The 27,362-nt window shown below is 51.6% G+C and overlaps 2 protein-coding genes across 3 annotated transcripts; both read left to right on the top strand.

Moving 5' to 3' along the window:
- The first annotated feature begins 3,360 nt into the window (after window positions 1-3,360).
- On the top strand, window positions 3,361-16,242 carry LOC123344856 (zinc finger protein RFP-like). 2 transcript variants are annotated; one of them, XM_044981352.1, is made up of 8 exons: window positions 3,361-4,758; window positions 5,778-6,199; window positions 9,432-9,527; window positions 10,551-10,781; window positions 11,093-11,115; window positions 11,841-11,956; window positions 12,900-12,959; window positions 15,466-16,242. In XM_044981352.1, the coding sequence occupies exons 2-8, from the start codon at window positions 5,783-5,785 to the stop codon at window positions 15,978-15,980; spliced, it is 1,458 nt and encodes a 485-aa protein (XP_044837287.1). In that variant the 5' UTR covers window positions 3,361-4,758; window positions 5,778-5,782; the 3' UTR covers window positions 15,981-16,242. The 2 variants fall into 2 exon arrangements, with proteins under 2 accessions (XP_044837287.1, XP_044837288.1); XM_044981353.1 differs by lacking the exon at window positions 12,900-12,959 and having other exon boundaries at window positions 3,361-6,199.
- A 1,496-nt stretch (window positions 16,243-17,738) lies between these two features.
- Window positions 17,739-26,941, top strand: LOC123344906 (zinc finger protein RFP-like). The gene is made up of 7 exons (XM_044981406.1): window positions 17,739-18,161; window positions 20,447-20,542; window positions 21,115-21,345; window positions 22,090-22,112; window positions 22,823-22,938; window positions 24,581-24,640; window positions 26,314-26,941. The coding sequence occupies exons 1-7, from the start codon at window positions 17,745-17,747 to the stop codon at window positions 26,829-26,831; spliced, it is 1,461 nt and encodes a 486-aa protein (XP_044837341.1). The 5' UTR covers window positions 17,739-17,744; the 3' UTR covers window positions 26,832-26,941.
- The last annotated feature ends 421 nt before the right edge of the window (window positions 26,942-27,362 follow it).

Raw genomic sequence — 27,362 nt, 5'->3', positions numbered from 1 at the left:
TGTTGCTTCAGAGGGGCACTGTTAAAATATTTTTTTTTTAATTCTTTCACTACAGCTCTTATCTGCTATTGTTACCAAAAAAAAACAACAACCAACCAACCAAAAAGACTCCAGAATCTCTCCCTATTCTCCTGATTTTGACTGCCCTATTGCAGCCATGACTTGGTTTTTATTTAAAAAACATTTTAAATTTTATAAAGAATCAAGTTACCCCTTAAGGGTTAAATGCTAAATCCCAAAGCCAAACAACACTAATTACCTGTGTCTTGCAAAAAGGTCTGTCAGTTTTGCAACTTTGAATTAAGAGTCAAATGAATTTTTAGTGGCATTAAAAACAAAAACAAAACTAATTTATCTTACACCTACAAAACAGGAGTTTTACAAACCAGATGTGCTGGTTTAGATTCTTAGAACTTTACATATTTTCACAGACAACTAGATACATACACATTTTCTTTTCCTTAACATTCCTTTGCACTGCTTTGTTTTTACATAGCTCTATATATATTTGGATTATTTACAGGCATTCTTTTGGAAAAGGGCCCATTTTCCCTTCAGAATGGCTGCAAAGAAACCAAGAATTCTCTCTCTTTAACATGGTCCTTTTTAACATTTTCACAAAGTTTAACTGCTTAATTCTCTCCAGCCTTTGTAGAGTTAACTTTTCACTCTCTTTCCTTAAATCACTCGTTTATCTCCCAAAATAACACCTTTATCACCTCAGATTTCACCATTTTAAGTATTGTTCCAGGGGTTCATGCCTGCACTTACTGCTTTTCTTACTCCTTACACTATGCCCTTAGGGCTTCCAACCTGTTTTTCAGTTGTTTTTTTTTTTTTTTTTATCTGTTGCTTGCCTGCTTTTCTGGGCCCGATCCTGCTTTTTGTCCTTTTTACAATGAGATGGGAGTATTAAGGGGGTTGGATCGATCCGGGGTGGGTTTTTTTGAGAACGGGGTAAAGGGGAGCGCTCGGTCTGGTGGTGGGAGAGGAGGCTTTTAATAAAGCTTTCAACTTATTATTTGAATATTTGAGAGAGGCGAGTTTTTGATTTTGTCCAGCTACGATTTGCCTCTTCCCACCACTGAATGAAACAATTAACCTCTTCTTTAGCCAATTTAGTTTTAAGATGTCCACTCGGTCTTTGTTCCAAGATTTTAACAGTGGCCACTGAGTTTTGGGATCCCCCTGAGTTAGCCTAGACCATTTTTCCAGAAATTTACAGGAGTCCGGACCCTTCTTACAGGAGTCTGGACCCATCCTAAATACATAAAATGAGCCGGCGTTCGTTTAGGGAACTGTCCCTACTTAGACGTCTGGTTACCCATACAGGAGGACTTCACACACCAATCGCACAAGAAGGAAATTCGGGTTTGTCAGAGCAATGCCCAGTGCAACACACAAAAGGAGCCCACAGGCTACTGCCTCAATTGCCCTTGCTTTCACACCCAGGGATTTACCCAAAGTGTGGTGCGGCTGCAATTGTGCAGATTCCACTCACTCAGACCGCAGGGACAGGAACCCCTTGGTTGGCCGATCCCTGGACGGAGATGGCACCCAGACTCAAACACTCCACAGGAAGACGGATAGACACAGAGACAGAACAGTCCTCAGTCCGGACAAAACACAGAAATAATTACCTGACCAGATTCCTGATGTCAGATCCCGGGATCCCTACCAGAACAGAGTGGGAACCAACAGGTTCAATGGCGTAGACTTCACTGTGGTCGTGCACCTTTCCATTCTGGTGGAGGACCGCTCGGGCCAAATGCCCAGGTGCCGGCTTCCACGGTCGTCCCACAAAAACAGTCAGGAATCACACAGCCCCAGTGAAGACGGTTGCCATCTCGGTGGAACCTCCAAATTGTCAAAGTTAGACTCAGGACTCACAGTTTGTCAGACCACTCTGTTTTATTAGCACAGCGCTTCTGCTAATAACACCCAGATAATGTGAGCCCCATGCAAGACACAAAACTATCTTATTTATACAGATAAAAGGATGAGAACTTAACAAGATAACAAAGGGAGCAGAATCAGATAAGTTTACCTGGGTTGGGCATGCATATTTTATTCCCTTACTAACTATTACCCATCTTCTGTTAATGTTTTGCCATTAGCACCATTGTTTATGCCTAATGTTTCTTTTCCTGGCACCCGTATTTCAACATTTCTTATTTCTGCTTAAAGGTACATACAACATTTCTTTAATCCATTCTTATTTTTACAATATAATTTATTCTACTTTCACAGGGGCTATCATTAAATAGCCATTGGAGCAGGGTCCTGCACCTGCATCTTCTACCCCCCAGTGCCCTGACCCACAGGCTACAGAGTTGTCACCAGTGATGAGCTGCCAAAGTCTTAGGAACCAGTTCCCTACCGGGTCTTCGGCGGTACAGCGGCGGTGGGTCCTTCAGTGCCAGAGTGAGTGAAGGACCCTCCGCCCAAGTGCTGCTGAAGACCCGGTAGGGAACCACCTGGTAGGTACAAGCCCCACCCTCCTCCCAAAACAGCCTATCCCCCGCATCCGACCCCCACCCATGTCCTGCCCCTGACTGCCCCCCTCAGAACCTGCAACCCTTCAACCCTCCCGCTCCTTGTCCCCTGACCGCTCCTTCCCAAGACCCTTCACCCTAACTGACCCCCTGGACCCCAGCTCCTACCCAACTCACCCTGCTCCCTGTCCCCTGACTGCCCCGACCCCATTCACCACCACCCCGACCATACCCCCGGAACCTCTGCTCCATCCAACCCCTGGTGCCCGGGACTCCCTGCCCCTTATCCAACCCCACTGGCCCCGGCCCCTTACCACGCCGCTTACCCCTGCCTCTCCCGTCTCCCGGAGCCTCAGTGCGCGGTGTCCAGGAGCAGCCCTGGACAGCGCTGCAGCAGCCTGGCTGGCTCCAGTGAGGCCTGAGCTCCCACCTCTTGGCCTGGAGCTCACAGCCCTGCCCTGGCCTTACCACCTGGCTCTGAGCAGGGTAAGCGGCATGGTAGGAGTCCTGGGCCGGGGGGGGGTTGGATAAGGGGCAGCAAATCCCGGGGGCAGGAAGTGGGGGGGGTTGGATGGGGCAGAGGTTCTGGGGGGTGGTCAGGGGATGGGGAATGGGGGGTTGGGTAGGGGGGAAGGCAGAGGTGGGGCTGGGGGGAGCCTCAGATTCTTGTGAGGGCCCCTGTGGGGCCCAGGGCAAATTACCCCACTTGCCCCCTCGGGTGGCCCTGGAGCTCGCAGCCCCCCCTTACCTTGCAAGCAGCTGCTCAAAGCAGCAGGTCTGGGGAGCTGAGCTGCCGGCAGCTCAGCACACTGCAGCTCTGGTGGAGCAGGGGGGAAGCAGGGGATGGGCCAGGGAAGGTCCCAGCTCAGCTGGGAGCTCAGGTGGGGGACAGGATGGTCCCACGGGCTGGATGTGGCCCACAGACCAGAGTTGTTTGCCCAGCCACCCAGCCCTTTAACAGCCGGTTCACCACCCACATCTAATTTTAGCAACTGGTTCTTGCAAACCAGTGCGAACCGGCTCCAGCTCACCGCTGGTTGTCACCCTCTCGCTCTGACCCAGGGACTGTTTAATTATTTAGCCAGAGTGGAGCAGCGTGATCAGAAGAGATTGTGGGATCCTCACATCAGAATATCCCAGACCCCCGTGGTTAGGGCAGTCACCCGAGCAGTGGAGATCACTGTTCAAACCCTTCCTCCCCATCAGGCAGAGCAGGGAGCAGAACCTGAATCTCCCATGTGCCAGGCGAGTGCCCTAACTCCTGAGCTCAAAGTCATAAAGGAGCCTCTCCCAGCACCTCCCCTGGATATTGTCAGGGACCCCATCCAGAAGGGGTGCTCAGCGCACTCCTACAGGATTGGGCCTCACCAACAAGAGAGGCTTTCCCCTGCCTGCCTTCTGGTTTGAGGCTCCTTCTGGGATTTACACATGAAGTAGGTTTGTGGACGCTTAGGGTGAGGCAGCAGCGCTCAAACTCAGGTACAGAGAAATTTAGGAACCCTGGGAAATTTTATCATAGAAATGTTGGTGTTGAGTGAGTTCGGGTGTCTGCAGAGTTAAGGGCTGCCAGGCAGAGGTTTTCTGCATTTCAGTGGGGCGGGAAGAGGTGGGGAAGGGGTGGAGTGGGGGCAGAGCAGGGGTCAAGCACCCCCAGGGAAATTAGAAAGACATCACCTCTGGGCATTGTTATTGGAGAGCGTGGGCTAAGCAGTCTGGGGATTCTCATGGGCACAGTCAGCTGCAAGTGACATGGGCTGAGGGATTCATCTCTCAAGCCTCTCCCTAACAGCTCCTGGAGACCACTTCTATTGGCCAAAAATAACTGCATGTCACGTGTGTCTGACTAATGCCTGCAATTCCCAGACAATCCGTTCACCAGTAGAAACCTCAGCATCAGTGAGATCCTCTGCCTGAGCCCATCCACGAGAACTGACAGCATCTGGACGCCATGAAACTGCAAGGCTGGTTAGAAGCAAGTTTACAACCATGTAATGAGTTTGCCTCACACAAGGGTAACAATGAATCTCCTCACAATAGGAGTCAAGATCTGTAACAATATTGTATCTGGTTGCCCATGAAGTAACCAGCGGCTTCCCCAGCAGCATCTCTGCCCTGCAAGCCTTTCCCATCGCAGCTGCAGCTCCTGTTCTGGCTCCAGAAGGCCACTCCCGAGATTCCCTATTAAATCTGGTCTCAGATCCACTCTGCCACAATAGAGTCCTGGCTGCAGCGCCCAGCCACAGGAAACAGCAGCAGAATGAAGGTGTGTGACTGATGGCTCCAGATCTCCAGCCATGCGTTCTCCAGCAAAACAAGGAGCAGGGCCAGCCTTGCCCTTAAGGAAACTAATTTCATCTCACACCAACCAGCTGCAAGAATGTAGGAATTGCCCAGTGCACTGCATTAAATAGCTGCAACATTGTATCCAGCTGTAGGGCAGCCCCTGTAACCAGCCACATCCCTGGAAGCTCTCCCTTCTCACCACAGCTGGATTTCCATGTCTGCTCCCAGGTGGCAGCTCCCCAGACTCTCCCAGGCCCCCTGTCCCCAGATCCCCTCCTGCAGCCAGGCTGGACAAGTGGCCTGAGAGCCTTGGGGACAGGAGATCTCTGGTTAGCCCATCCCCTGTACAGTGCAGGAGCCCCAATGCCAGCTCCCCTCACACCGGCTGCCATCTGCAGAGAGCCAGGAGTCCCGGAGAGCTGGGGAGAGTGTGTAGGGAAACAGAAGCAGGAGCCACCAGGCTAAGAACCGGGGTGACGGCTGCTCTCTTGGCCAGTGCACCCAGCACTGAACCAGGGACCCCTAGAGCTAAAAGCACAGGCTGCCCCAGCTTATGCTAAATATTCAACCCTTTGTAACTGTACCAGCTCCACACACACCCCAGTGGGTTACACAAGCACCAGAGAGACATGGGTCTTAAGGAGGCTGAAGGCCAGGTAGGGAACAGGCAGTAGGAGTCAGCAGCTGTGATTCTCGCCCTCCTTGCCAGGCTGCCCCATCAGATCCTCATGTCAGGCTGTGAAACCCCCAAGTCGCTTGTTACCCCTTTTTGACTTAAGTGACTAGTCCAAAGTTTGGGGCCTGGCAGACATTTTGGAGGAGCTGGTGACAATTTAGACTCATCACACTTCATTCAAGGGCTCTTTACAGTCCACAAAAAAGAAATCACATGAGACCGCACCCAGAAAGGAAACATCTAATGGTACAAAGTTCAATCAGCCCATTTCTGAGGAGAAGGAAGTGAACCTAAACTCCTCTCTTGTCTCTTTCCTGCACTAGAGGTCATGGCTGCTGCGAATCCAGCAAAAAGTCTCCAGGATGAACTGACCTGTTCTATCTGTTTGGACTATTTTAAAGATCCAGTGTCTCTAGACTGTGATCACAATTTCTGCCGAGCCTGCATCACCCAGTGCTGGGAGGGATTGGCTACCAACGTCTCCTGCCCTCAGTGCAGAGTGACTTTTCCCCAGAGGAACCTCCGGCTGAACAGGCAGCTCAGGAATATTGTGGAAGCAGCCAGAGAACTCAGGTTGTCATCAGGGAAGGAACCAGAACCAGAGAGACTGTGTGAGAAACACAAGGAGCCTCTAAAACTGTTCTGCAAAGAGGATGAAATCCCCATCTGCCTGGTGTGTGACAGATCCAAGGAGCACAGAGCTCACACTGTCATTCCTGCAGAGGAAGCTGCCAAAGAATTCAAGGTAGGAAAATAACTTATTGTTGTTTTTATAACGAGAGCCTTGGGAATTTCCAGAGCATTCGTTTCCTTTAGCCCCAGACAGCCACTCAGTGAGCTCCATTGGAGAGGAACGAGGGGTTTCAGACCTAAGTAGGTTTCCCAGCAACTGGGAAGCCTCCCAAGGCTCATGCAGGTGGAGAAGTGTGGCCCTCCATAAACGTCCGAAGGCTGACACGTTGGAGTGAGGGGGAGTGATGAACCCACACCCCACCCCTCCTGCTCCCCATACACAGAGTCCTGGGCACTGAATGACCCCCCTTCTCTGCCCCTCCCCACTTCCACCCTTTCCCAAAGCTATAAACACCATGTCCATGCTGCTGCTCCTCTCCCTGGGGCTGAGGGAGCAGGAGGAGCTGCCCGTTTGGCACACATCCCCTTTGCCTTTTTCCTGCAGAGCTCCTCACGCAGACAGGAAGGGAGCCACACCCTCATGAGACTGGTGGGGAGCACAGGAGTGGAGCTCCAGTCCTGCAAACCCCAGCAAGTCTGCCTGATATAATCAGAGATGGGATTGTAGGAAGCAGGGACTGGGTGGGAGCAGGCAGCAGAGCAATGGGGCACTGTAGCAGGGTCACTGCTTCCAGAGTGTCCCCTCATGGCCTGGGGTAGCCCTACCTCATTTTCCCTCTGAGGTTCCCAGAAATAATCCACAAAGGCTTTTCTGAGGCCAGTAACACCCCTGCTCTCCCAGCAGTGACTCCCAGGTCTTCTAGTCTGGAGTTCGGCCTTATCACCCTGAAGAAGATCCCAAGGCCGCCTCTGCCCTCTCCACGGGTCTCCTCCCTCTGGCTCTCAATAGGCCTCTGTTTTACCTATCCCAGGCCTGGTTGGATTACATGGCACCCCCCTCTCCCCTAGTCACTGCTCCTTCATTCTCCCCCCTGGGGAGGAGAACTGGTTTATCACAGGTGGGGCTGAGACCAGCCACCCTGTGACCGACATCGTTCCTCTTCCACATCTCCTGCCGACACAGGGAGACAGTCCCCATCCTGCAGGTTTCACTTGGGAAATTTTGGCCGTAGATTTCAGTGTGGGAAACTTGTGCCCATAAAAGTTTCCATGTTGACATCAATAGCAATAATAAGAATTCATAACCAATAGAATGTTCTGATTTCTACTGCAGTAGCATCTCCAGGCCCCAGTGAGGGATTAGAGCCCCATTGTGCCAGGCACTGTACCGACAAGTCAGGCAGAGAGCCCACAGTCACAGTCTAATGAAGACGATCTGCAGCAGGTGGATAAAGAAGAACCGGGGCTGGGAGTGGGGGACACATAAAGAGGGTGGTGTTTGCATACAGTGGCAATCAAGATAGGGCATCATGGGTGGCCACCATTCCATATTTCAAAGCTGTCCATTTTCCATGGTGCAAACTTAGGTTCCTGTACTTTTCTATGGGGAATGTTTTAGGTGATGTAGTGGTAGCAGGCACGTGGGGGAGTCCATGGCTCAGTCTTCTCTCCCTCCTGTGAGCTTGGCAGGAATTTCAGAATCAGGGTCAGGGAGTTGAGACCCCCTTGGGTGCTATTTCCCAAATGGTGGCTTGTGACCCACCAGTGAGTCATGGGAAGTTGTAGATGGGTTGTGGGCTTGGTGAGGAGGGGCAGCCATGTGGGGACGGGAGTGGTAGCTTCTGTCCTGCAGGGCTGAGTCCAGCTCTCCACAGAGGGAGCCTGAGGAAAAATTCCAGCATGAACCTACTTGTCCCATCTGTCTGGAGTATTTCAGAGAACCTGTCACACTTGAGAGTGGGAACATTTTCTGCCAAACCTGCATCACCCAGACCTGGGGGTAATCAGCTATAGCCGTCTCCTGACTGAGCAATAATTAAGAAAGGCCATTAGGAGGGAAAGATGCCTTGATAAAGGTGGCAGGCCCTGTAGGGAGATGATGTTTCCCACTGGGATTCTGAACTCCTGTGCTGCTCCACAAGGGGTTAAACTCAGATGCTGCCGGCTGCACTAGAGGAGATCACTGTCCTAAACACCATTTGGACTCCAAGCACCTTGAGTCCTCACACAAAAAGGCTCCAGACAGCGCAGGTCCATGCCAAATACAATGGGGATCATAGGTGCCGACTCCATGGGTGCTCCAGGGCTGGAGGACCTACGGGGAAAAATTAGTGGGTGCTCTGCACCCACTGGCAGGCAAGCTCCCCGCCCCCCGCCTCCTCCTCCTCCTCCCCTGAGCATGCTGCGTCCCCGCTCCTCCACCTACCTCCCAGCACCTCCTGCCTGGCCACCACCAAACAGCTGTAGCAAGCTCCAGGAGGGATGTGGGGGAGGAGTGGGAATGTAGCGCACTCAGGAGAGGAGGCGGGGATTTGGGGAAGGAGTTGAATAGGGCGGGGAGGGGGGAGTTGGGGCAGGGACTTTGGGGAAGGGGTTGGAATGGCATTGGGAGGGGGCGAGCCAGGGGAGGAGTCAGGGCTGGGCCGGAGGCAGAGGGGGTGAAGCACCCACCGGCACCATTAGAAGTCAGTACTTATGATGGGGATTAGACTGGGTTGTAGCAAAACTAACCCCTGGGCGGTGGTGACCAGGGTCAGGCTGAAGAACCAGCCGAACTGGTTCCACTAATCCTCACACTGCTCTCCCACAGTGCGGCATTTCGAAATCTCTAGAACTCACTGCTTCTGGGCGCTGAGCTGGGGAACAGGTGCCCAGGCAGCACTGCCTCTGTAAGGGTCAGGGACAGAACCAGGGCAAACCCTGACTGTTCTTGACAACAATGAAAACATCAAATGTGGTTTGCCCTAGTGCCCAAGCCAATTCTATCCACCCAGTCCAGTCCCCAGGGGTTCAGGGCTGAAATTCAGTGGAAATTGGGCTCTTTTGAGAATCCCAGTCCATATTTCAAGCCCTGGAGGTTTCTGGGATTTGTATCACTTTGTTTGTTAAGCCTCCTCAAAAACAGAATATTTCACAGTGAAATAAAAATCCAAGGATGTGACGCCAGTGTCATGTTGGTATAAATCAATGAGAAAAAAAGGTCAAACAATTTCAAGGAGTCTGAAAATGAAACACTCCCAGTGTCCATTAATATGACTTCAATTCCTTGGTATCACAGATATCATAAAGCTACTGGGTTCTCCACTCATCAGTAGAGTGTTTGTTTGTGTTGGAAAAGCTCCCCCTCCCACTCACACTCTCACGCCTAACAATAACACCACTCAACTCAGTTTCTGTTTCTTCAGGAAAAGATTCAAGCCCATTTGAAGATGCTGAGGGAAGAGAGAGAAAAGCTGCTGGGATTGAAAGTGAGAGAAGAGAAGAGAAGCCTGGAATATCTGGTAGGGGCCCATCATTATTAACTTGCATTTGTAATGAGCCGGATGGAGGGGCATTCTGAATCAGAGCAATAACGAGAGGCAGGGGCAATCTAGAGGCTCAATTACATTTTATCTCAATCCGTTGGGGCGGGTAAAACAGAAATCCGTTAAGTGGGGCATAATCACAAATAAATCAAAATTAGTTGTTTTAGGAGGAACTACTACTTAGGCCTACACCATAAACCAGTGGGTTTCAACATTTTTGCATTTGATAATTTTGAATTGGGGGTGCAGAGACCCCTTTGGAAATCCATTGTCTGTATGGACCACAGATTGAAACCCACTGCCATAAACTACTGTAACTATTATTCTTATCTATTGTATATTTACTACTGTTAGCTTAATTACACTCTCTTCACAGGAAACAATTTACATTAATGAAATAACAGAATTTTGAATTAGAAAATCCAGTGCACTAAAACAAACTCCCGCTGTCACACATTCACGCCTCAGTTTCACAGTTTTCATAGTCTGTTAGCTCAGAGTTTGGGGGATGTTCTTGAGGAATCCTCTTGTGCAATCTTTGTTTACTATTTTGAGTTCCAGCTTAAATAGAGACATGTGTCCTTGGCTGTGAAGTCTTGGTTTCATGACTGAACAATTATCCCTCTGCTCATTTCTGGCTTGCAGTCCCATTGTGCTCTGACAATCTCTCCATTCCTGTCATTCACTTTTTATGCCTGTGGGTGTTGTCCAGATGTGTTGTTTTACAGTCCTTAGTATTTTCTTATTTTCATGTCCCGCTGCTTTGGATCTCCATCTCCAAGGCCATTGATAACGCACTATCCAGGCCATGTCAGACATGGAAACATCCCTTTATGAGATTCTGGGGCCAAATGGAAAGGTCTGAGATAATTCTCTCAGGATATTGTTCAGAGTCAGATGACTTAGAATTTAGAAAAAAAATCTTCCTCCAACACACTCCAACATACCCCAGGCTCCACCCATGTCCCTGACCAGCCCTTTCCCTATTTTCCTTCACAGAAACAAACACAAACCGAGAGGCAGAAGATCGTGTCTGAATTTCAGCAACTCCGGCAGTTCCTGGAGGAACAAGAGCGACTCCTGCTGGCCCAGCTGGAGAAGCTGGACAAGGAGATTGTGAAGACACAGAATGAAAGTGTCAGTGAAGTATCTGAGGAAATTTCCCGTCTTGGTAACCTGATCAGTGAGATGGAGGGGAAGTGTCAGAAGCCAGTGACTGAATTGATGCAGGTGAGACTGAGTTAGAAATACTCCAGATCCCAACACAGGGACAAGACTGCTCCTAAAACATGGGCACAGGAGTCCAGCAGTAAGAGATCACCATGTAACTCAATGTGTATTGCAGAGATGTGAATGACTATCATTTCTGAAAAGTTACAGACACTGTGATGTAAAAGGTGGAAAAGCCTTATTAGCTCAGCAAATGCATAGTCCTGGGGCCAGTACACAGCCTCTTTTCCCCATAGTTGCTATATCTCTTCTTCTGGAATTCGAAGTGTGTCAGGTGGGACAGAAATTCCCTCTCTATTTCTCTCCTCTAGGATGTCAGAAGCACTTGGAGCAGGTATGTGGCTCTCTCTCTCTCCCTCACACTTCACAATGCTGGGAAAGAGCTTGGAGATGATGTTACCATGCTCTCTACCCAGGGCTCTACAGAAAAATGTGTGGGAAGGTCATATTTTTGGATACAAATCTCTCTGATCAACTTCATCCTGAGGTTCTAACCCTTTTATAGAAGACTCTGGAATTTTCCATTCTGTGGGAAGGACTGACCTCAAGTATTTCCTAGAAATGTCAGATCCCTGGAGGACTGGCTGCCCGAGGATTGTGAGGATGGAATATGGGCCTGTCACTGCTGGGGCACTGGTCACTATTCAGCCCAGGGCAGCAGTGGTCAAGAGTCTTTCCCACCTGAGGACTGTTTGGAGACCTGTGTGGAATGAGCTGGGGAGGAGGGAATTGGTGTCTCAGTCTCGTTCCTAGTGGACAGATTTCTACACTTCATCTGGGAACCTCCTGTTCCTCAGAGCATGGCGGCAAAGGAGTGAATTGTCCATAGAGACTCAATTCCCCTTTTGTCACCAGAGCTGGTCTCTCCAGGCCAGAGCTGAAGAATAATAATGGGACTTTTTGTGGGGGATGGAAAGGGTTCACTGCCACAGCCTTGCTCTGAAGCTGGGAGAAGTAGAGGAATTCTAATTCTAGACCCATTAGAATAGTGAGTCACTAGCCAGAATTTATAACGAGTCAATTAATGAAATATAATCATGTGGAATTGTTTCTCTCTAGGTCTGCGAAGGGGAAGTTCCAGCAGCCAGAGGAGATTTCTCCTAAATTAGAATTAAGACTCAGTGATTTCTCCCAGAAAACTGTTGCTCTAATGGAGACTCTCAGGAAGTTCAAAGGTACTGAGAAGGGACCTAGGAGGGGAAATTGGGATGAGCCGCTGAGACTGTGGGAATAGAATGGGTCTGGCCAATTGGTTGATAATTAGATGATGGATCTATTTAATTGTTGGGTGAGAATGGTCCAAGACACTCCAGTTGATTAATTCAAACCTTTATTTGTACCACAAGCATGCCTTGCCATTGCAATTACTATTCAAGTAAGAAATTACAGACATACCTTATAGATGTACTGGCCAGTTACCTTCTTCTGGGGCATAGATGCATCACAGGGAATTTCCTGTGAGGTTCAGGTTCCTCTTTACAGATCCAAATTATATATTAGATTTTTCAATCATCTTTGACTGTTACAAATATTAAGTATCTTATATAACTCGCACAATAAACATTCATTAACTTTTTAATTGGCAGGGCTTTTGCTATACAAGCTATTTTCATGTTGTAGGTCTCTTCTGATTGGTTTATTGCTACGGATTAAGTCTAGGTCACTTTGACCCTGTTCTCTGCATAGGGGTTTTGGACTTTGCTAACTGCTCCTGGGCTGTACATTTTGGGTGTCTGATGTCTTTAAGGTTTCAGAGGGGTAGCTGTGTTATTCCCAAGTCTTTGCAGGCTCTGGGTCTAGATTATGGCAAAGGGCAGAAAGTGAATGAGAGAAACCAACTGGAGTCTGAAGGGTGGGAGTGAATGAGGAGGGGAAAAACAATTCTTCACTTACAGAGCGTCTGTCCTTGGTCCAGCTGCAAGGATGCTGGCTCCATTGCTAAGAAATGCCTGATTGAGAGGGGAAATAGGTTTCAGACCCTTTTATATTAAATATCTGAGTGCTTCTCGGTGTGTTTCTCTGTCATAATTAAAACACAGTTCTAGGAGTTAAGAGTGGGGATGCTGTTATGAATATGAAAGCCTGAACTCTCGTCTCCTTTCTCCTTTCCCCCTCCAGACACTCTGCTGTCTGTACTAGAAAGAAAAAGAGGAGAATCCCTAGGAACATTCAGACAGGGTGAGATTGCAGCTGGAGATTGTCTTTAAATTATCAGAAAATGTCTTCATGAGATTGTAGCTAAAGTTACCAACCAAACCAATACGGACCATGACACACAGAGCCCTAAAAACAACACACTGAACAGTGAGGAGCTCCCACACTGAAGTCACACAAACACTCCTGACACCAACCTTAGTGCTGAGTTCATGCCCACGCTGCTGAACAGAAACACTCTCCCTGAGCAGCCTGTGCGCAGAGCTCTCTGCCTGGAGGGCTGACATATCCCTCTGCTTTACCCCAGTGCAGGCAGGGCTGGCTCCAGACCCCAGCGCGCCAAGTGCACGCCTGGGGCGGCGTCCTGTGGGAAGGCGGCAGGTGGCTCTGGTGGACCTCCCGCAGGTGTGCCTCCGCATGGGTGGCAAGTTTGTAAAAATTTTGGTGGGGCCCAGAATCCGCCCCCAACTCCGCCCCCCCAACTCCGCCCCCACCTGCCTAAGGCTCTGGGAGGGGGCTCGGCGGGGGAGGTCTGGGGTGCAGATCCTGGGCTGGGGATTAGGGTGCAGGAAGGGTGCTGGGTGCAGGCTCTGGTCTGGGGCAGGGGGTGGGTGTGCAGGAGGAGGTGAAGGGTGCAGGCTTTGGGATGGAGTTTGGGGTTGGGAAGGGGTGTGTGGGAAGGGGGAGGGAGTTTGGGGATAGGAGGGAGTGCAGGGTGAGGACTGTGGGGCTGAGGATGAGGGGTACATGATGCAGGAGGGGGCTCAGGGCTAGGGAAGAGGGTTGGGCTGTGGGTGAGGGCTGTGGATGAGGGGTTCATGATGTAGGGGTGCTCAGGGCTGGGGCAGAGGATTAGGGTGCCGGGGGGATGAGGGGTTCATGATGTGGGGGCGCTCAGGGCTGGGGCAGAGGATTAGGGTGTGGGGGGATGAGGGCTCTGGCTGGGGCTGAGGATTAGGGTGCAGGGGGATGAGGGCTCTGGCTGGGGCTGAGGATTAGGGTGCAGGGGGATGAGGGGTTCATGATGTGGGGGTGCTCAGGGCTGGGGCTGAGGATTAGGGTGCGGGGGGAATGAGGGCTCTGGCTGGGGCTGAGGGTTTGGGGTTGGAGAGGCTCAGGGTAAGGGCAGCCTGCCTTGCCAGTACTGGCGGAGGGCAGGCACTAGGACCCTGCGGCAGCAGACAGCAAATCTGGTGGGAGCCCTCCCGGCAGCAGCGCGCTGCGTTCTGTCAGGCAGGGACGCAACACAACGCGGCGGAGTGGGGGAACACGCGGAGGGGGGTGGCAGGCGGGGGCTGGGACCTGCTCCAGGCAGGGTCGTGGCGACGGGGGGGAGACCTGCGGTGGCTGGGGCCGATCCAGGCAGGACCGGGGGGGGGGGGGGCGGGAAGAGACCCAGCTCCAACTATTGCTGGAGCAGGGCGCCCAGCCCTGAATATTGGTGGGGCCCGAGCCCCACACAAATATATAACCTGCCGCCCATGCGTGCCTGCAGACGGTCCGCTGGTCCCGCGGCTCCGGTGGAGCATCCGCAGGCACGTCTGCAGGAGGTCCACCAGAGCCGCGGGACCTGCGACCACCAGAGGCCCCCCGCGCCGTGCTGCCGTTCTTGGGGTGGCGCAAATCCTAGAGCTGCCCCTGAGTGCAGGGGTCTCCCCATCACTCTTCTCCAACATCTTGCCTTTCCTCTGGGCAGGGCTGGGCTCCCCCATTGGAGTGCTTACTGCTTCCTGGAGTCGGAAGATGCTCTCCCTGTGAGGCTGTCAGCTCCTCCCTTCTCTGTAGGTTGGGGATGGGGCTACCCCACCAAATGACATTTCTGTCTGTCTTTTCTTAACTGGCTCTTCCTACTCTGGCCTGGGAGTGGAGGCTGCATTTAGGGGAGGGAGCTTCTCTCTGGGGTTCAAAGCTGGTATCTGCCTCCTCTGCTCTCTCCTCACTAACAGGGGCGGCTTTAGACATTCCGCAGCCCCAAGCACGGTGGCATGCCGTGGGGGGCGCTCTGCCAGTCATGGGGAGGGCGGCAGGCAGGCTGCCTTCGGTGGACCTCCCGCAGGTGTGCCTGTGGAGGGTCTGCTGGTCCCACGGCTCCACTGAAGCTGCGGGAACAGCGGATCCTCCGCAGGCATGCTGCCGAAGGCAGCCTGCCTGCCGCCCTCCAGCGACTGGCAGAGCGCCCCCTGTGGCATGCCGCCCCAAGCACGCGCATGGCGTGCTGGGGCCTGGAGCCGCCCCTGCTCACTAAAACCTGCCTTGATGTGTCTCTGATGCTGGGAATGGAGCAGCCCCAGCAGAGGAAGCACGGACTGAAGCCTCAGCAAGCAAATTAAAAATGAATGAAGTGGGTCCCATTACACCGACTGAAGAACTGCAGTGACATCCCTGCTCAGTCTCAGGTGCCCAGGACAGAGGCAGCTCCTGGGATCCAGGACTGACCCAGCCAGGACAGGGCTGCTGGGAAGTGAGAAAATGGTCCCAGCCTCCCCCAGGGCTGAGCTCTGCCCCTAACTCTCTGATTCTTTCTCCCCAGAGCATGTGACTCTGGATCCAGACACGGCTCATCCCCAACTTGTCCTGTCTGAGGATCGGAAAAGTGTGAGACGGAGGGACACACGGCAGAATCTACCCAACAACCCTGAGAGATTTGACTGTTGGGCCTGTGTGCTGGGCTGTGAGGGATTCAGCTTGGGGAGGCATTGCTGGGAGGTGGAGGTGGTGGATGGGGGAGGCTGGGCTGTGGGGGTGGCCAGAGAGTCTGTGGGGAGGAAGGGACGGATCAGCCATAGCCCTGAGGTGGGGATCTGGGCTGTGGAGCTATGGGAGGGTCAGCTCCGGGCTCTCACCTCCCCTGTGACCCCCCTGCCCCTGAGCCAAGTCCCCAGCAGGATCCAGATTTGTCTGGACTGTGACCGGGGGCAGGTGACATTTATCGATGTTGATGACGAGGCCCCGATCTTCACTTTCCCGCCGGGCTCCGTCCCTGAGGAGAGAATCCACCCCTGGCTCTGGGTGTGGCTGGGATCCCAGCTCACACTGTGTCCCTGAGCGGGACTGGGCAGGAATATCTCATTGGGGAACCAGACATTAACCTTTCTAACCTCACACAACCCAGTCTCTATGACCTTGGAGGACTCCTGTTTACCCAGCTCCTGGCTCCTCATCTCTATGACCTGTGGAAGCCCCTCCTCTTTCTTGCAGTCTCAAAGATGGGAGGGGGAAGAACCCCTGGGGCTGCAGAGGGGCCCTGAAGGGCTGATGTGAGGGCTGGGCAGGACTAACAGCCAGGCTGGGACAGGTGCAGGTGGGGGTGCAGGGACACAGTGTGAATCAATCAGGGTTTGGGGGGTTGGGGAGAAGCAGCAGCAGGGAGCGGTTTGTACAGATCTGTGGGATTAAATGGGGCAGGTTCAGTGCCCCAAAATGATGTGATGCCTTTTATGAGACATAAAAATAAACATGATAATAAATGTTGAGTTCTTTCGATTTGTCTTCTGGGTTATCAGCCTTTTCAGCTGCACACAGATCACATTTTAAGTTTTCCTTTGCAACCAAAAGAACCAGAAACTTGCTTTGTTTATGAAATGGAAGCCAAGAGTCTCACTTCATCACATGCTTCCAGGAGCTGGGGTTTTAACAAACACACCAAATATCAGGCAAAACCATGCTCTGAAGTGTCCCTAGCCTCTGTTGGCCAGAGGCTGTTTATGGGCGACAGGGGACGGATCACGTGATGATTACCTGTTCTGTTCATTCCCTCTGGGGCACCTGGCTTTGGTTACTGTCAGAAGACAGGACACTGGGCTAGATGGAACATTGGTCTGACCCAGTATGGCCATTCTTGTGTTCACGAGACTCATTATTAAATCATGAATGCTGGCAACACTGATTTACACAGAGCCAGAGCAGCCTTAGTGTATGTTAGAAACAGGCCTTTGGAAAAACTGATTCCGACTTAACCATATTTTTGGCCTGTGAATTGAATATCCCTGGACTTGGAAGGATTAGATTTTATCAGTAGATGTCTCTAAAGGCTGATTTCACTGGACGCACACAAACTGATAAAAAATATTTCCATTGATAATAAGTGAAATTTACAAATAGGCACAGTAAGAAAAATGCTGCTTGAGAACTTACTAGAGTTTGAGATAAGGAGATTGACCAAGTATATTTTGAGAGGTGATGTTGACAATTTGTGTTTTAACAGTTATAAAGTTTTAATGTTTTGAATCTCCACATTCACTGTCACTAAATAATTATTGTCTGATTAAAATATTGTCTGACCCTCCCCCCACAATTTCCCACAACTGTGAACATTTAAATTGATCAAAATGGGCAACTGTGAGTTTAACTAGATAAACTACTTATTGAGATTAATCTTATATTAAATCAAATTAATTCTGCCAAGCCTAAATATCACTCCTTAGACACACAGTTCTGTCAGCTCATCAGGAGAGGCGGATGGTGATGTCCATGTGAAGCCCAAGTGACCCTTCAAAGCAGTCCAGGGGGCTGATTGCAGGATCAGAGCCTTATTGCTACATTTTGCACAAAAGCTTATGCCCAAATAAATTTGTTAGCCTCTAAGGTGCCACAAGAACTCCTTCTTTATTTTTGCTGATACAACACGGCTGCTACTCTGAAATCTGTCACCGGGTTGGAATGTTACCAGCCAGCTGGGTGAAGCTCAGCAAACAGCCTGAGTCAGTTCCAGGAAGGGAAACACCCAGTTGCTGCTGCAGGCGGGGCCGGGGGCATATTTCTGAGCTCAGGAAAGTGAAACTAACCCTGTGACACTGTCCAGAGGGAGCCATGGCCACAGAGAATGCCATGGAAAGTCTCCAGGAGGAAGCTACGTGCCCCGTCTGTCTGGAGTATTTTAAGGACCCTGTGATTGTAGAGTGTGGGCACAATTTCTGCCGAGCCTGCATCGCCCAGTGCTGGGGGGGATCCGATACAGACATCTCCTGCCCTCAGTGCAGAGAAACTGTGCAACAAGGAAACCTCAGGCCGAACAGGCAGCTGGCAAACATGGTAGAAATGGTCAAACAGCTGAGTTTACAGGCAGCAAAAGAAGCAGGAGGAGAGAGGGTGTGTGGGGAACACCAGGAGACTCTGAAACTGTTCTGTGAAGAGGATCAAACTTCCATCTGTCTGGTTTGCCATCTGTCCCGGGCTCACAGAGCGCACACGGTGGTTCCCATAGAGGAGGCTGCCCAGGAGTACAAGGTAGGGAACTGCTGTCAAGTTTAATGGGCAATAACTTTGTATTTTAATTGCAGGTTAATTTTGCTGAAAGTTGCATGTCACAGGTGTGACACATCATTCAGCTCTGTAAAGCCTTCATGGTATGGGAGATGCCATAACAAAAGTAATAATCTGGCAGTGTGGCAAATAAGGGAAAACTTAAATCTTTAAAGATAACTGAAGCGGGAAACTTTTCTCTGAGGTCCTGAACCCTTTTCAAATCCAGCTTCCACTTGTGAAATGAGGGAACTTTTTATACAATGGAAGGTGCTAAGAATCAGTGAGGTTTACATCAGAAGAGCTGCAGGTGGGTCCTTGTGACAGTGCTGCCTTCAGACTGGAGAAGGGAAGCTACAAATGGTTTTTGCTCTTACTGATTTGTATCATAGAACATATTATTAGTACCTATATTTGCCTCACGGTAGCCCTTACAGACCCCAGATGAGATCTGGGCTCTGCACAAAACACAGCGAGGGACAATGCCTGTGCTGAGCAGTTTACAGTCAAGATGGACAAGACAAACAAAGGATGGGAAGGGAAACTGAGGCACAAAACAGGGCAGTGAGTTACCCACGGTCACGCAGCATGTCAGTGGCTGAGCTCAGCAGAGAAACCAGCTTTCGCTTGTCCCAGTCCAGGGCCCTAACCACTGGGCCATGCTGCCAACTCAGCAACAACTCTCCCATGAAGAAGTTTGTCCATTAGGAGGGAGAGGAGGTTTCTCACTGGGATCCTGAACTCCTGTGCTGCTCCATGCGGGGTTACATGGGCAAGGACCAGCCACAGTGGCTTCATCAACCCCAAATGAAGCCTTTTGAAATATCCGAGAATGCACTGCTTCCGGGATCTTTACTAGGGAATGGGACAGTGGGGGACCTACCCAGAGCGCATTGCCACTGAAAGGGGTTAGGACAGCACTGGGGCAAACCCCAACTGTTCTTTATACCACCCTGCATGTCTAATTCAGGTGGCCACAGATCCATCCCCAAAATACAGGACTTCCCCACACCTGCCTACTTGGGCATGCCCCCGTCTTTCTCAGCGTGCCCCCACCTGCATCATTTTGCATAGAGGTGCCCCCTCCTCCCGCCAATGGTGTCCTTCTGCGTCCTCAGGTTTTCCCATGGGGCATCATCATTCTAGGGGCACCTAAAAATTCAAGATTTCCTGCTCCTGGGTCCTGGCAGAGGGGGGGCAAGCTAACGGGGAGACAGCACCATGCAACCCTACTGGAGTGCTCCTCGCTCTGCCCGGTGGTGGGCACAGTCACCTTCCAGCAGGGCTGGTGAGTGCGCCCAGGGGGCAGGGTGTGGGAGAGGGGGGCTCTGGGAGGGTTTGTGGAGGGGCTCTGGGCAGTGAGAGGGTCTGGGTGTGGAAGGGCGCTGGATGGCAGGGCACCTAAACATTAAATGTGGCGGTGCCCCCGATGCCCATGGCAAATAGGAGCTCCAAGCCACTGCGAACAGAGAGGGAACCCAACAGCTCCTGGCTGTTCTCAGGTGGCAGAGTGACCTCACAGCTCTAGTCTGCCACCGGGCTGTGGGGGCCCCTGCAGCTCTAAGTCCCTGCGAGTGATGTGGGGGAGGAGCTTGGAGCTGGAGCTCCCACAGCTGCCCAGCCACCAGGGTCAGTGGGGGGACACCGCATCATGGCGCACAAGATGCAAATCCGGCCTGGTCTCCTCCTCCTCCCTCATTTATCCTGGACAAGGCCATGTCCAGTGCTGAGTCCCGACCGGACAGGGATAGTGCTCCCCAAAACTGGGACTGCGCAGCTTCCAGCCAGACAAATGGCCTCCCGACGTCCTGTGGCGTTTGCCTTGGTACTTAGCCCAGTTCGGTCCAGCCAGTGCAGTCGCAGAGACTTCAGGGATGAAATTCCAGCCTGTATTTAAACCCTGGTGGCTTCTGGGATTTGTATCACTTTCTTCGATAAACCTTTTCAAACACAGGTTTATTGATTCGCCCCCATGTGACTTCAGTGCCCTGTTATGCTCTGTACCACTAATGAATTCACAAATACCAGCAAATCTTGGTTATAATTGAGATCTCTGTCTAATTACTAAAAAGACTGAACTGGAATTGATAACAAGTCTGAATATGACATGTTCCCAGTCTCTATTAATGAGGTTTCATCTCCTTGGTGGTTCTGATGTCACAAAGCGATTAAAACCACAGTCATTGTGGGTTTTGGGTGGAAAAACACCCACTTCCAAGCACCTCTCAATTATCCAGATGAAACCTCCCAAATCATTTCTGTTTCTTCAGGAAAGAATCCAGGCCCATTTGAAGACTCTGAGGGAAGAGAGAGAAAAGGTGCTGGGATTGAAAGCGACTGGAGAGGCAAAAAGCCAGGAGTATCTGGTAGGTGCCTGTTCTTATGAACCAGCAGGGATTGGCAGTGGGAGGTCTGTTTGGAGGAAGATTCCTCTGTAGCCTCGGTGAATGTGATCTTGTGTGTGTCTCCATGATCAGGGATTGCTGGGTTAGATCTATGTGTAGACAAGCCCCAAGCTTCCATTTCAGTGCATGAGTTAATGTCTAGCCCTTGTGGCTTTCACAAAAATCTTCCCCAAGTGAACTGAATGTCCCCGTGAAGTGCTGTCCGCTGTGTCTGGTCATTTTGTTAAATGTTTGTTTCTCTTTTCTCCCCTGGCGTCCCTGTCAGTGTAGTGCTGAGTCCTGCCTCCTGCTGCTCTAGGTCTGAATTTCCAGAGACCATAAATAACAGAATATGCTGACCATGACAGGCATGGAAACATCCCTTTCAGAGGGATACAGGGACCAAAGGGGAAGGTGCGAGAGAATCCCCTGCCTAGTACACACAGGGTAGAGTCAAACATCAGAAATCTTTGGATTTTCAAGCTCAGCTCTCCATGAAAAGTCCCCAGGCTCCATCCATGTCTCTGACCAGCCCTTGCCCTATTTTCATACAGAAACAAACACAAACCGAGAGGCAGAAGATTGTGTCTGAATTTCAGCAACTGCGGCAATTCCTGGAGGAACAAGAGCGACTCCTGCTGGCCCAGCTGGAGAAGCTGGATGAGGAGATTGTGAGGATCCAGAATGAAAATGTCAGTAAACTCTCTGAGCAAATTTCCCATCTCAGTGAGCTGATCCGTGAGATGGAGGGGAAGTGTCAGAAGCCAGCAAGTGAATTCCTGCAGGTGAGACTGAAGGGGATAGCTCAGTGGTTTGAGCATTGGCCTACTAAACCCAGGGTTGTGAGTTCAATCCTTGAGGGGGCCACTTAGTGATCTAGGGCAAAATCAGTATTTGGTCCTGCTAGTGAAGGCAGGGGGCTGGACTTGATGACCTTGGGGGTCCCTTAGAGCTCTATGAGATAGGAATCTCTCTCTCTCTATATATATATAAGAAACAGAGGTGGGTGCTCCAGGGCGGCCAGCTTCCTCTGCTCAGTGCTGGCTACCCTGCTGATCAACTCCTCCCCCTTCCTGCTGTGATCAGCTGTTCCATTGTGTGAAGGAGAGGCTGTGGGGGAGGAGCGTGGAGGGATTGCTCAGGGGTGGGGGTGGAGTAGGAGTGGGAAGAGTTGGGCTGGGGGGTGGCATTGGGGGAAGGTTTGGAGTGGGGGTGGGGCACCTGTCATTAGAAACATGCCAGACCCCCACAGAGGGAAGGGCGGGCCCCTGAATCCTAAGCACTGGAGTCCAGCAGTCGGAGACCATGGTGAAACTTGGTGTGTGTATTGCTGATGTGAATAACTATTATTCTTTGCAAAGTCACAGACATAGAGATATTAGAGATGGAAAAGCCCCATCAGCTCAGGGAATCCATGACCCTAGGCCAGGGCAGGGCCTCCCCTTCCCCATATTTGCAAAATCCCTTCCCTGGAATCACATGTGTGTGTTAGAGGGGGAATGAAATTCTTTTGTCTCTCTCTCTTCTAGGATATTAGAAGTGCCTTCAGCAGGTACATGGCTCTCTCACTCTCCTTCACACTTCACAACACTGGGAAAGAGCTTGGTGGTGATGTTAGTACTGCATCTCCTCAGGGCTCTACAGCAAAATAGGATAAAAATCTCTCTGATCAACTTCATCCTGAGCTTCTCACCCTTGTAGAGAAAATTCTGGAATTCTCCAGTCAGTGGGAAGGACTGACCTCAAGTATTTCCCAGAGATGTCACCTTCCTGGGGGACTGGCCTCTTGAGGATAGTGGAGATGGAATATGGTCCTGTCACTGCTGGGGCCCTGGTTACCATTCAGCCCAGGCCAGCAGTGGTCAAGAGTCTTTCCCGCCTGAGGACCGGTTGGAGACCTGTGTGGAATGAGCTGGGGAGGGGGGAGTTGGTGTCTCAGTCTAGTTCCTAGAGGGCAGATTTCTACAGCACTTCACCTGGGAACCTCCTGTCCCTCAGAGCATGGAGGCCAAGGAGTGAATTGTCCATAGAGACTCAATTCCCCTTTTGTCCCCAGAGCTGGTCTCTCCAGACCAGAGTTGAAGAATATTCATGAGTCCTTGAAGGGAAGGTTGTACGGCCCTGGGCTGTGTTGCATCTGCTCTGAGGCTGGGAGAAGTCAAGGAATTCTAACTTCAGGCCCATTAGAGCAGCGACTCACTAGCCAGAACTTATAATGAGTCACACAGTAAAATATAATCACGTGAAATTGTTTCCCTCCAGGTGTGAGAAGGGGAAGTTCCAGCAGCCAGAGGAGATTTCTCCTGAACTGGAAGAGCGAGTCAGTGATTTCTCCCAGAAAACGATTGTGCTACTGGAGACCCTGGAGAAGTTCAAAGGTATCTAGAAGGGATCTGGGAATGGAAATTGGGATGAGCCTCTGAGAGTGAGGGAGGAGAGTGTCTCTGGCCAATTGGTTCACAATTAAGTGATGCTTCTATTTAATTGTTGGGTGAGAATGTCACGCACTTGGGGTCCAAGTCACTCAGGTTGATTAATTCAAACCTTTATTTCTACCAAAAATATGTCCTGCCATTATAATTACTGTTAAAGAAAGAAATTACTCAGACTCATGGACTTTAAGGCCAAAATGGACCATCATGATCATCCATTCTGACCTCCTGCACATTGCAGGCCACAGAACCTCCCCCACCCACTCCTACAATAGACCCCTAACCTCTGGCTGAGTTACTGGAGTCCTCAAATCATGATTTAAAGATTTCAGGTTACAGAGAATCCACCACTGACCGAGTTTAAATCTGCAAGTGACCCGTGCCCCACACCGCAAAGGAAGGCAGAAATCCTCCAGGCTCTCTGCCAATCTGATTTTGGAGAAAATTCCTTCCCGATTCCAGTTGAATACCGAGCATTTTGGCAAGACCCAACAGCCAGACACATGGCAAAGAACTCTCTATAACTCAGAGCCCTCCCTGTCTACTAGCCCATCACCAGCCTTGGGGCACATTTCAAAAAAGGTGGATCCAGCCCATCACTGTGCTCAGGTCCCGTTTGCAGCTAGTTTCTGCCAAATGGGCTATAGGGAAGCCCTTCCCCCACAATCAGGGATCCCTCCAGCACAGGGGCCTCTGGTGCCTCCTTCCCAGCAGCTGCAGGCACAAAGCGTGTTCCTGAGAGGGCTGGGAATGGGGTGGGGGTGGTGAGGGCGGGTGGAAGAGGGAAGGGGTGGATGAGGGATAGAGGGAGGTGGGCAGTGTAAAGCTGGGCCTCTGACACTCTGCACAGTGGCCAAGACACATTGAGGCCATTGTCACAGGGATGTAGCTCTGGCTGGCTTCAGAACTTCCTCCACCTGTGCCAAGGTCTGCACTGGCCTCTGCAGCCACTGAACAGCAGAGTCACAAATGGCCCCTCCCCTCTCTCCTTTTGCCGGTACAGGGGTAAATCTATCCCATTAACTCAACCTTCCACCACCTCAATTTCCACATTTATAAAATGATTTTACTTTTATTTCTGTTTCTGCCTGTGGAGGACGAGGCCCCATCGTGCTGCTCTCTGTAGAGACACTGAGTAAACAGACCCAATGACTCACAATTAGAGCCAGGATTTCGCAAACTGTCAACATCCCATTAGTGTCAAAGGGACCCAAGTGGGTAAAGTTACTTTTATGCCAAAGTCTTTGCAGGCTCTGGGTCTAGGTTATGACAAAAGGCAGTAAGTGAATGAGACAAACCAGCTGGAGTCTGAAGGGAGGGAGGGGATGAGGAGGGAAAAAGTAAATCTCACTGACAGATTGTCTGTCCTGGGATGTTTGTGAGGCTGCAAGAACGTTGGTTCCATTGCTGGAAGATGCCTGAATGAGAGAGGAAAGAAATGGTTTCAGACCTTTTTATATTAAATATCTGAGTGTTTCTTGGTGTGTTTCACTGTCATAATTAAGACAGTTCTATGAATTGTGAGTGGGGACACTGTTATAAATATGAAAGGCTGAAATCTCATCTCCTTTCTCCTTCCCCCCTCCAGACACTCTGCCATCTGCACTAGAGATGAAAAGAGGAGGATCCCTAGGAACATTCAGACAGGGTGAGATTGCAGCTGGAGATTGTCTTTCAATGATCAGAAAACATCTTCATGAGATTGTAGCTAAAGTTACCAACCAAACCAATACCAACCAGGACATACACAACCCTAAAAACAAGACACTGAACAGCGAGGAGAAGTCACACAAACACTCCTGACACCAACCTTAGTGCTGAGTTCATTCCCACACTGCTGAACAGAAAATCTCTCCCTGAGCAGCCTGTGAACAGAGCTCTCTGCCCTGAGGGCTGACACATCCCTCTGCTTTACCCCAGTGCCGGGGGTCTCCCCCTCACTCTCCTCCAACATCCTGCCTTTCCTCTGGGCAGGGCTGGGCTCCCCCATTGGAGCTGGTCCCTGCTTCCTGGATTGGAGAGATGCTCTCCCTGTGATGCTGCCAGCTCCTCCCTTCTTTCTAGACTGGGGATGGGGCTACTCCACCTAATGCCACTTCCTACTCTCTGATGTTAAGCAGCTCTTCCCCAATGCTGCACCTTCCTCTCTGTTCCCTGGCCCGGGAATGGAGGCAGGGCCATTCCTACCCATACACAAAGTATGCAGCTGCATAGGGCACTAGGAAATTTGGGGCACAAAATTTCCTGGTGCCCTAGGCAGCTGAGTTCTGCTCCAGCCTCTGCTCTGCCCCTGTCCTGCCTCTTTCCCATGGCCCCCACCCCTGCTCTGCCCCCACCCCACTCCTTCCCTCTCTTGCTCCGTCCCAGCCTTGCCCCCACTCCCCTGAGGACTACTGCATGTCGGGCCTGCACTCACGCACCACCGGTGAGTGCTGGGAGGCACTTCTCCTCTGCCCCAAAAGCCAGCCTGCACCCTGCAGAGGCCTGGGGGTCCACCACCCACAGTGGGGATGTGTGTAGGGGGCTGGGTAGGGCTCTAGAATGGCTAGAGTTGGCCCTGAATGGAGGCTACCCCACCCAATGCCATTTCCTACTCTCTTTTCTTAACTGGCTCTTCCTACTCTGGCTGGGGAGTGGAGGCTGCATTTAGGGAAGGGAGCTTCCCTCTGGAGTTCAAAGCTGGTACCTGCCTCCTCTGCTCCCTCCTCACTAAAACCTTCCTTGCTGGGTCTCTGATGCTGGGAATGGAGCAGCCCCAGCAGAGGGAGCAGAGAGCTGAAGCCTCAGCAAGCAAATGAAAAACTAGTGAAGTGGGTCCCATTATAAAGACTGAGGAGCTGCAGTGACATCTCTGCTCAGTCTCAGGTGCCCAGGACAGAGGCAGCTCCCTGGGATCCAGGCCTGTCCCAGCCAGGACGGGGCTGCTGGGGAGTGTGAGAAATGGTCCCAGCCTCCCAGGTCCGGCTCTGGCTATTTTGCCGCCCCAAGCAAAAAAAAAAAAAAAACCTGCATGGGGGCCGGAGTGGCGAAGGGGAGGGGGAGAACAAACCTGCCAGCCAGCAGAAACAGCAAATGGGGTATCCTCCTCCATGCCGCTGCCCCCTACAGGGCGGCAGGAGCAGCAAACCAAAAACAAAAAAAACCTGCACGGGTGGCGGAAGCGGCAAAGAGCAAAAAAGGAAAGGATAGGACAGAATGCCACCCCCTTGGAATCTGCTGCCCCAAGCACTAGCTTGCTTGGCTGGTGCCTGGAGCCAGACCTGCAGCCTCCCCCAGGGCTGAGCTCTGCCCCTAATGCTCTGATTCTCTCTCTCTCCCCAGCGACTGTGACTCTGGATCCAGACACGGCTCATCCCCAACTCGTCCTGTCTGAGGATCAGAAAAGTGTGAGATGGGGAGACACACGGCAGCAACTGCCCAACAACCCCGAGAGATTTGACTATTTGCCCTGTGTGCTGGGCTGTGAGGGATTCACCTCAGGGAGACATTACTGGGAGGTGGAGGGAGAGGTGGGGGGTGGGGGATTCTGGGCCATGGGGGTGGCCAGAGGGTCTGTGGGCAGGAAGGGACAGATCAGCCTTCGCCCTGAGGGGGGGATCTGGGCTGTGGCATACTGGGAAGGTCAGTTCTGGGCTCTCACCTCCCCTCGCACCCCCCTGCCCCTTAGCCAGGTCCCCAGCAGGATCCGGGTTTGTCTGGACTGTGACCGGGGGCAGGTGACATTTATCGATGCTGGTGATGAGGCCCCGATCTTCACTTTCCCGCCGGGCTCCATCCCTGGGGAGAGAATCCGACCCTGGCTCGGGGTGGGGGAATCCCGGCTCAGACTGTGTCCCTGAGATGGGCTGAAATATCCCACTGGAGAACCAGAAATCAGCCTCTCTAGCCTCAGTCTCTATGACCTTGGAGGACTCCCATTTACCCAGCCCCTGGCACCTCATCTCTATGCCCTGTGGAGACCCTTCCCCTTCCCTGCAGCCCTAGGGATGGAAAGGGCAGGGATGAAGAACCCCTGAGGCTGCATAAGGATCAGAGGGGCCCTGTGGGGGCAGGGGCTGGGCAGGGGGGGCAGAACTAACAGCCGGGCTGGATAGAGGCGGAGGTGGGGGTGCAGGGACACAGCATGAATCAATCAGGGTTTGGGGGGTTGGGGAGAAGCAGCAGTGGGGAGCAGTTTGTACAGATCTGGGGGATTAGATCTCACTGGTGTTTCCCAGCCAGAGCTCCTGCCACAGGGTTCCAAGTCTCCTTCCCCTGTAACTACAGGAGAGCTGGTAACCCTGTAACTGTCACAAAAAAGGTGGGGGGATGGGGAGATGGGTTCAGATTGACCAAAAGCATTATATAACCTTAAAAAAATCATCATTATG

Source organism: Mauremys mutica, chromosome 12, assembly GCF_020497125.1.
Source record: "Mauremys mutica isolate MM-2020 ecotype Southern chromosome 12, ASM2049712v1, whole genome shotgun sequence".
NCBI classification, from domain to species: domain Eukaryota; kingdom Metazoa; phylum Chordata; order Testudines; family Geoemydidae; genus Mauremys; species Mauremys mutica.
The sequence above is the reverse complement of the archived record's forward strand: the minus strand, read 5'-3'. Positions and strand labels throughout refer to the sequence as shown.

What these genes read in the sequence shown, in the direction of transcription:
- LOC123344856 (XM_044981352.1), top strand. Translation starts at nt 5,783, where the DNA reads ATGGCTGCTGCGAATCCAGCAAAAAGTCTCCAGGATGAACTGACCTGT. An exon ending in AGAGAAGCCTGGAATATCTG is followed by an intron (nt 9,528 to 10,550) that starts GTAGGGGCCCAT and finishes TTTCCTTCACAG; the next exon opens with AAACAAACACAAACCGAGAG. An exon ending in GTCAGAAGCACTTGGAGCAG is followed by an intron (nt 11,116 to 11,840) that starts GTATGTGGCTCT and finishes GTTTCTCTCTAG; the next exon opens with GTCTGCGAAGGGGAAGTTCC.
- LOC123344906 (XM_044981406.1), top strand. Translation starts at nt 17,745, where the DNA reads ATGGCCACAGAGAATGCCATGGAAAGTCTCCAGGAGGAAGCTACGTGC. An exon ending in ATTAGAAGTGCCTTCAGCAG is followed by an intron (nt 22,113 to 22,822) that starts GTACATGGCTCT and finishes GTTTCCCTCCAG; the next exon opens with GTGTGAGAAGGGGAAGTTCC. An exon ending in GACCCTGGAGAAGTTCAAAG is followed by an intron (nt 22,939 to 24,580) that starts GTATCTAGAAGG and finishes TCCCCCCTCCAG; the next exon opens with ACACTCTGCCATCTGCACTA.